The 9105-nt window shown below is 59.6% G+C and overlaps 1 protein-coding gene across 1 annotated transcript; it reads left to right on the forward strand.

The window, feature by feature from the left end:
• Nucleotides 1-268: 268 nt before the first annotated feature.
• HES1 (hes family bHLH transcription factor 1) lies at nt 269-2156 on the forward strand. Its single transcript, XM_026649870.2, has 4 exons — nt 269-470; nt 599-694; nt 791-878; nt 1368-2156. Exons 1-4 carry the CDS (start codon nt 366-368, stop codon nt 1877-1879), a joined length of 801 nt encoding a protein of 266 aa, XP_026505655.1. The 5' UTR covers nt 269-365; the 3' UTR covers nt 1880-2156.
• The last annotated feature ends 6949 nt before the right edge of the window (nt 2157-9105 follow it).

The raw sequence follows: 9105 nt of genomic DNA on the forward strand, positions 1-9105 counted from the left end.
CAATAGCAGAAGCCGGGCACCGAAAGGGTTAAACGCCTTTGATTGACACTGTAGCCTCCGGTGCCCCAGGCCCAGGCGTGCGCCATTGGCCGCCGGTCGCTGCGCCTGGCAACCAATGGGTGGGCGCCATCCACGAGCGGGGCCGCGTGTCCCCGGCTCCCATTGGCTGAAAGTTACTGTGGGAAAGAAAGTTTGGGAAGTTTCACACGAGCCGTTCGCGTGCAGCCCGGGCTATAAATAGCGGCGGCCAGGGACACCGGGGGACTCGCTCCGCCGGCAGCCGCCTCGCCTGACCCGGGGCTGCCGCCCGAGCGCCTGCGGCAGGGGCGCGTCCAGCCTGGGGCGGTGCACGGCGCTGCGGGAAGATGCCCGCTGACATGATGGAGAAAAACTCCTCCCCGGTGGCGGCGACCCCGGCCAGCGTCAGCGCCACGCCGGACAAACCCAAGACCGCGTCCGAGCACCGCAAGGTAAAGGCGGCCGGGGCCGGGCTCGGGGGTCGCTGGGGGGCCGGGGGTCGCTGGGGGGGCCGGGGCCGGGGGTCGCTGGGGGGGCCCAGCCGTGGCACTCACTGCTCCCTCCCCCGCTTTCCGTGCAGTCCTCCAAGCCCATCATGGAGAAGCGGCGGCGGGCGAGGATCAACGAGAGCCTGAGCCAGCTGAAAACCCTCATCCTGGACGCGCTGAAGAAAGACGTGAGTGGGGCAGTGCCGGGGGGCGGGGCGGGGCCCGCCCCCCCCCCCCCCCCCCCGCCAGGCTCGCCGGGAGCTCTCATGTCTCTCTCCCCGCAGAGCTCGCGGCACTCCAAGCTCGAGAAGGCCGATATCCTGGAGATGACCGTGAAGCATCTCCGGAGCCTGCAGCGCGCCCAGATGACGGGTGAGGGCCGCTCTCCGCTGCCGGGTGACTCCTGCCGGCCCCCGCCCGCGGCTCCGAGGGCTCCAGCCTCCGCCCTGCCCTGGCCGCGGGCCGTTCCCACGCTCGGCGCTGCCTGCACGGCCCCGAAAGGCGGGGGACGGGCCGGTGGCTGCGGGGGGGACCGTGGGGGGTGCGAGGGGGAATCCGTTTGTCGGCGCCGAGGCAGCGGCTTGCCCGAGTCCCGGCACCGCACGGGGGTGGGGGGTGAGCAAGGAAACCCCAGGTCTGAAGCAGGTGTAAGGTCAGGCGATGGGCGGCAGCGAGTCCTGCCAACCAGGCTGAAGGAGACAGCGGTGGGATCTAGGACCCCATGTGTGCAGGGGGTGAGATCCTGGGGAGGGGACGGAGCCGGGCAGCAGGGAGGGGGCCCACATGTACCCGAGGAGAGGGCATGCCTTGCTCCGCGTGCCCCACAGGCACTGACCTATGTCTCTCCCTCCTGCCCCGCAGCTGCTCTCAGCACGGACCCCACGGTGCTGGGCAAGTACCGGGCCGGCTTCAGCGAGTGCATGAACGAGGTGACCCGCTTCCTCTCCACCTGCGAGGGGGTGAACACCGAGGTGCGCACCCGTCTCCTAGGTCACCTGGCCAGCTGCATGACCCAGCTCAACGCCATGAACTACCCGGCGCAGCCACCGCCACTGCCCCCCCCCGGGGCTCCACACGCCTCCTTCGGGCAGCCGCTGGTGCAGATCCCCGCGGGGGCAGCACCCCCAGGCGGCGGTGTGGTGCCGCTCAGCGGGATGCCTTGCAAGTTGGGGAGCCTGGCGGGGGAGGCCACCAAGGTGTACGGTGGCTTCCAGCTGGTGCCTGCCTCGGACGGCCAGTTCGCCTTTCTCATCCCCAACACCTTCGCGCCTGGCGGGGCCGTGGTGCCATTGTATCCCAGCGGCGGGCCGGGCTCTGGGGGCCCCGCCAGCGGGCCTTCGCTCACAGCGGACTCTGTGTGGCGGCCCTGGTGAGCGGGACTCTGGACTGTCACGGCCAGAGGACAGACTGACAGGCCCACGTGCGGCAGGCTGCGCGCGGGGCCCCCGTACCCTGGCTGTATCATTACCTGTTCATATTGGATTGTGCCTCTGTACTATAGCCCCTCCGCTGGGTGGGCCACTCGTGTTTTCCATGAGAGCTCCCTTGCGCCCCCCCCTCCCTCTTTTTTAATGTGACACCAAAGATCCTGTCTGAATGCTCTTACAATACAATAAATGCCTCACTTCCTTGGGGAAGTTATTTGACAATAATAAACTGTCTGACTTGTGTCTGGGAGCCCCTGCTTGCTGCGTGAGTCCAGGGGTTTCCCTGCAGACAATGCTGAGGCAGGCGCTGTGTAGCTGTTATCTCCGCCCCGTCAGGCAGAAGGATGATGCAGCCTGTGCACAAAGATCTCACTTCATTAGCAGCAGTTTAGTTCCTTTTAATGAATCTGATCAGATGCCCCTTGCAGCGCCCCTGGGAAGCGCTGTGTTGTTCTGCTGAACAACAACAAAATTACAGAGCCGAGGGGAGATGGATTGATCCTGCCAATGAAGCCTAAATTCCAAGTTGAAATTGCAAGCACGGATGCCAGGAGTGCGTTAGGCCTGCTTCTTTGGGGTCCTAACCTGGTGTAAGTCAGATGTAGCTCTCCACTGAAATAAATCAAGCTACAGTAAGAAAAGTTTACAAAAACACCCGCTCTCTTTCCCCCACCCCAAAAGCTGGCGGAGCGGTTCTGTTCGCTGATGTTACTCAGCAGGAGCGTGGAAAGCCATAGCTGCACCTACTCAATTAAACGAGATCCATGCTTTCCTTTAGGGAGAGCTTAAAGGTGCAGTCCTTTCCCCAGGGCTAACTAGCCAGAACCAAGTCAGGCTGAGCTCCCTGATTAACACAGTGCACGTGGCTTTGATAAGGCTCTGCTTTGCCTGAGCCCTAATACAGAAAACATGTAGGTAGGGGAGTAGCGCTGGGGCTGGGCAGATGATCTTCCCTTATAAATACCAGCAGCAAGCGACCCCTTTGACTTGGTCATGCCCCATTTCCCGGCAAGATGTGAGCCCCAGATAGAGGCAAATGGCAGGCTCAGATTTCAGCTCACATAACCCTCCTTAACAAGTCCTAACTCAAAGCGGACAGCTTTAAACCGTGCCAGGATCTGCAGGGAATTCCTTCCAAATCCCACCACAAAGACACGTCAGATTTTGTCTGGATTGGCCAGGTGCTTGACTGCATCCAGGTGTTGGGGAAATGAAAGCCAGAAGGACTGCGAGACCAGACAGATCATACCTGTAGCCCCCCTTTCCATACACATGCCCACATCAGCCTCTGCTCCCCCCTCAGAGAGAGCTCCTTGGAGCTGCTGCCGGGGAAGGGGGGAGGACCAGTGCACAGGGTCAATCTCTGCAGGGCTTCCTAACAAAGATGCAGGCACTGCTTTTTTGTCTCCTTTCCAAGGACTATGCAGACAAAGCCCTTAGACTCCTTGAGCTGTTCTCCGGCACCGCAACTCAACATCCCCACGAACACACAAGATCTAAGTGCAGTCGTTTCCCCTTCTGTCTAGTAGGGAGAGGTGCCCCAGGAAAGCCTCAGGAAGAGCTCTGTGGAGCTGGAAAGCTCCCTTCCACCAACAGAAGTTGGTCCAATAAAAGATATTCCCTCCCCCACCTTGTCTCTGCAATACTAATAACCTGTCTGGCTGTCTACACATTTTTCCTGTGCACACTTCACTGAAGCAGTTAAGTGCCAAATTTGTACAATACAAACACAATGCTCCTCTCCTCTGGGATCTGGGCTGTTGCCCCATTTCCTCATCTGGCTGCTAGTCACTTCCTCAAGTGCACCATGGAAAGCGATGGAGGGGTACTAGAGGGAGGGGTCAGTTCTGCATTCCCCATCAGGCACAACTCCAGGCTTTCACGTACCCCAGTTCTATACCACAGAGCTCCCTGACGTCCAGGGTAGTCCGTCAATGCAGAGGGGACATGTAGGCCCCTGTTGTAGGCTTCCGTCCTGGATGAGTTAACATTTTCAAATAGAAATTTTACCCCCATTTACATCCCTTGCCACCTCACGGACAGCAAAGGGTTTCATTGGGAGAAAACTGGGACAGAATTCAGCCCTTAAGTTTCAGTTTAAAAAATACTTTATAGGGAAGAGTAAAAATAGATATTCGGCTCTTTTTAATGCACATTACCTATTTATCCTTGCTAGCAATTATTGTAGCGTGTATATTGAAGGCATGTTATCTGCTGCCTTGCTCAGTTTTAGCTGGCTCTACCTTCTTGTTTAAACCACGAGAAAAAAAAATCACTTAACAATGGTGTTGGAATCACAGGTATTTAGTAACAAAGAGCACCAGAAAGGAACAGCTTGTTTGTGTAACTGACAAGGCTACAAACAGTTCTGTGTCTGGCTCTTAAGACATCAGTATTTGGTTTCCAAAGACAGATGTTGAAACACATTGGATTAATTCTGTTCTCACTAAGAGTGGGGTAACTCCACTGACTTCAGTGGGATGCTGCCTGATTTACACTGATGTAAACGAGAAAGGAATCCAGTCCATTTTAACTTTTATAAACTGTTCACAGATACACACGTTCCTCACCCCATCCCTTATCTGGGAACCATGGCGCACCAGCTGTGGCTCCAGCTGGACTGGAATTGAATTTATGCAGATCCAATGATGGATTGTCATTAATAGTTCTCAGAGTAGCAGCCGTGTTAGTCTGTATCCGCAAAAAGAACAGGAGTACTTGTGGCACCTTAGAGACTAACAAATTTATTAGAGCATAAGCTTTCGTGGGCTACAACCCACTTCTTCGGATGCATATTAATAGTTCTGTCCTCTTCAACTGAGCAGTTCCCTTCTCCTCTGTGGAAATATTTAGTTAAATGACGAGAGCAATTTGAAAAATGGTTTTAAAAAGACTGTGATGGGCTATGGGAGATCATGTAGCACACCTCGTCCTGAAGTTAAAGACCAGGCAAAACTCAACCAGGACGGTGTTTAAATATTCAAACATAAAGAAAATTTGGGCCAGATCTTGGAAACCCTCCCTTGCCAGGGCTGTCCCTGGGACTGGTAACCTGAGCAAGGTCTATTTTGGGTTTGCAAGATCAGGCCCCTAAAACCTATCTGATGGGCCAAATTCATGCCCAGCGAACTCTACTGATGTCAGCTGAGTTACACTAGGGTTGAAGTTGGCCCAGCAAACTGAGGGTCTGGTCCCACAAACTGTTACTCTAGTAAGTAATCTGTACTAATACGCCAGGACCGCTGCACTGGACGGCCCTAATCCCATGCAGAAGTGCCTTTAGAATCAGCCTTTAGTTTGCAGGCAGGGGGGTCAGTCTATTTCTGCGCACTGCCCCTAAGTTCATCCTGCCCAGTTATGGATTAAAGCCCAAAGTTTGAAGAGTGGTGGGTCATTCGGGGTGACTGTTCTTAGGCACCTTGATGTGATTGCCACAGGTGCTGAGCACCTGCACCACCATCTGAGACGCAGAGTGACCGGGAAAATCAGGGCTCAAGGTGGGCACCCAGAATCATACCCTGTTTTGAAGCTGTTTCCTCTCCTGGCAACTGAGCTCAACAAGGCCCCCGTGATAACACCCACCTGCCCCAGGTGGCTGGATTCCCCCTGTGCTAAGCACTCACCTGGATTTCGCTTCCCTGGTCTGGGACTGCACATAGGCCACAGGAACCCAGGCAAGGGTCCCCATTAGTGCTTCGCCGAGAGGCGATCCTGGCCAGCGTGGGACAGCAGCTGCCAGACCCAGCTGGGAGTTCCACCGGTATCACAGACCCTCCGGGGGATCGGGCAGCCGGAGCCAGCTCCTGCAGTAAACTCAGCCGGCTCATAGGACAGGCCTCAGTCCAGCCAGCAGCCTGAGGGGCTCGTGGCGTGAGGATAAGCCCCAGGCGGAGGCTGGGGAGGGGCCCTTCCCCGCCGAGCTGGTGATTAGGATTATGATGTTTGTAGGCAGCAGCTGCAAACAGGGACCAAAGTTTGCTTCTCAGCTGCACGTGTAGGAGTCCCGGGCCGCCCCCTGGCTGGGATGCTGGGGAGAGCACAGTGTGCAGGGGCCCAGGGGTGCTGCTCCCCCATGCACCCGTACCGCCCCTCAGGGGCCCATGTCCACAGGGGCTGGCCCAGTTGGTGGGCCTTTGCCCGCAGCAGCACCGCGAGGGAAGGGTGCCCAATGCACGGGGCTCTCCCTGCAGTACTCATCCCCCCAGGGCACCTGCCTCTCAGCAGCCTGGCCACACCACGCACGCTCGCCGCCCGGGGACCTGCCACTGCAGCCAGCTCTCTCTCCGCACGCTCCCTGCGCACAGAGCGGAACCGCTCCTTGCTCCCCGTGGCTGCCGGGCTCACAGCCCGAGCTCTGAGAGCCGCACGAGCCCGGTGCCAGCCCGGTGCCAGCTGTGGGCAGGGGCTGCTGCTGGCAGGGTGGACTCGCTCCTGCCAGCTCCGGAACCTGAGGCCATGAGAACAGAGCAACTCCCCTGATGCCGTGGCGGAGGGAGGGGGAATCCAGGAGTGTGGGGGAGGCTCAGGGGGCACGTCTGACACACACCTTCACCCGGGCCTGCGAGCAGGCAGCACCCAGCGCCCTGTCCATCCGCCGCTGCTCCGGTCCTAGCACCTGGCAGCCCCTGAAGGGAGAGCCTGCTCCAGCCGGGTCACTGGGCCCGATCCTGGGCTCTGGCTGATGCTGCTGGGCCCGATTCTGCAGGGGGCTGAGCACCCTGGACGCTGGACCCTGCTCAGAATTGGGTCCCCAAAGAGCTGATCTTTGCGGGGTGTCTGCAGAGCTCCTGGTGTCTGTGCGGCTCATGCAGGCCTGCTGGCCCTGCAGCCCGGGCCCTGGTTTAAGGGCTGAGGGGAGGGTGGGGCTGGTGAAAGGTACCAGCCTGGCGGCACCTGGCTCTGCTTGCACCAGCCCGGGGCACGGGGGGGGTGTCTTCCACTGCTGCCAGGGGCGTAACCCCAGTGGGTGAGAGCAGGCTGGGCCCTGACTCCCAGCCCAGCTACAGCCCACGCTGCCCGCTGGTGCCCTGTGGCCTAGAACGTCCCCCCAGGTGAGGGCCCAAAGCTACACTCCTGCAGGGAGCGCCCTGGCCCGCGTGAGAGCAGGATGCGGCCCAGCGGCTATGCGGGAGGGCTGCACGTTCCCTGAGCAATCTCAACCCCCAGGGTGAGCCGAGGAAGCAGCTGGAGGCTCTGCCCCTCCACTCCAGGGCAGAGGGGAGACGTGTTTACAGCCAAACCTGTTTGAAGAACTCCCCCGTGAAGGGTTGGAGCGAAGGACAGCCCGGGGGCAGGCCTGTTGGCACTGCAGAGGGCAGCCTGCGCCCAGCTGAGCCTTGGGCTGGGGCTCCAGTCCTGAACAATGGTGGCCCAAGTCGGCAGTTCTTTGCAAGTCGCGTTTGGTGCAGGACACTGGGATTTCCCTCTGCTGCTGCCCCGCAGCGGGACTGGGGAAAGGGGCTTGTGATTTACAAGGGTGACGTGTGTTTGAGTGAAAACAAATCCAACCAAAGCAGACTTCCTAGGCCTGGCAGGACCAGCCTGGCAAAGGGCTCCGCTCCGTTCCTTGCTGGTTGCACCATACGCTGGTGTTTCAGACAGTTCCCCTGGCTGAGCCAAAGTGCACAGCGGAGCTGCAGATGTGTGGGAAAACCCTCTGCTTCTGCAAGCGGAGACAAGCCCGGGGCTGATCTCCCACTGGGAACATCCTTCCTCAGAGCAGCTCCCCATCTAGTGTTCCTCGGGGTTGAGGCAGGGCTGCGGCCCAGGGGATGGGCGGCTCTCCATGGCACCCTCTCTCCAGGGACAAGGGCGATCCCCTTGGATAGCTGCCATGGGGCTCTGGCACGGCTACACCTCCTGGGAAAGGGGGTGGGTGCAGCTCAGGGTGCTGAGGAATGGTAGAACAAGCCAGCCGGGAGGGCGGCCAGAGAAGCCATGCAGGGGGGCCTGTCCTCCCCACAACTAGAGCTTCGTTCCCTATGGATCCACCCTGGGACCTGCAACAGGAGGCTGACCCGGCAGAGCTGCACAGGGTGCTCACTGGATTCCCACCCCCTGCCCCTCCAGAGGAAGATCAGAAGGAAACTCCCAGCCTTGCAGAGATCCCGGCGTCCACACCCGCCAGCAGCCCCGTCTGTCGACACACGCCTGGCGATGCCACACGGGAGCCTGAGCCTTGCCAAGAGGTGACCCACCCCACCCCCTCTCACAGAGCAGTGATACACGGGTCACCGCGCTGTGAGGGCAGGGAGCACAAAGCTGAATCCGAGCGAGATCCAGCTGCATTGGTCCCTTTGCTTCCACTGCAACAGGAGGGTGAGCAGCAGTAAAGTTGGATGCCCTGGCTGCCAGCTGCATGGCAAAGCAGGGAGAGCGCGTTTCCAGACCCTGCTCAGTGGCACCAGCCCACGTGGGGCAGCACTTGCCCAGGAGGGATATTCCCACCCCGGGGACAGGACGCTCCAGGAGCTCCCTCTGCACCGCTCCCTAGCAGAGAGCAGGCAGGGGTTTGTCCCCAGCGAGGGCAGGGAGGGCTTGAGCCCTAAGCCTGAGGTCCAGGGCAGAACTACCTCCCCAGCACTGCCTCTTGTCTGCGCCAGCCGGCTCCCGGCCCCTGCGGCTGGGGGCTTCCTTCCCACTGGCCTAGGAGTGGGAGCTTTGTAGGCATCAGTAACTCAGGTTTGGGCCTAAATGGAGTGAGACATAGGGACCCTGAGCGTCTCTTTCCCCTCGGAGAGCACAGCGGGGTGCGACCACCGACTCGTCCCCTCCGCCTGCCCAGAGCCCAGTAGAAGCCTCTCTGCGGGTCCCCCCGGGGTTCAGGGAGGTGAGGGTCTGCGGGGAGGGTCTGTGACACAGCACACTCCACTGCTACGCCAGCAGCCGTACTGACGCGAATGCTGCTCTTGCATGGACAGATTTCCTGCACCTGCAGCCCCTTGGGGAGGGTTACACAGGTGTGAAATCTGACCTGACAGTGCCCCTGTAAGTGACGACTAGAGTCCAGCATCCACCGCCCTGCACCTTGTGTCACAGTATCACCAAGGCACCAGGAACCCAGCGCAGGGGTAAACCACTGTGCACTGGGGTAAATGACTCCATATGGTGCAAGGCAAGGGGGAAATCGGGCTCCAGCGATTCTCACTCCCCGGCTTCTGCTCCGTCAGCAG

The sequence above is a fragment of the Terrapene carolina genome, unplaced genomic scaffold (assembly GCF_002925995.2).
Source record: "Terrapene carolina triunguis isolate 2854851 unplaced genomic scaffold, T_m_triunguis-2.0 Scaffold88, whole genome shotgun sequence".
Lineage (NCBI taxonomy): Eukaryota > Metazoa > Chordata > Testudines > Emydidae > Terrapene > Terrapene triunguis.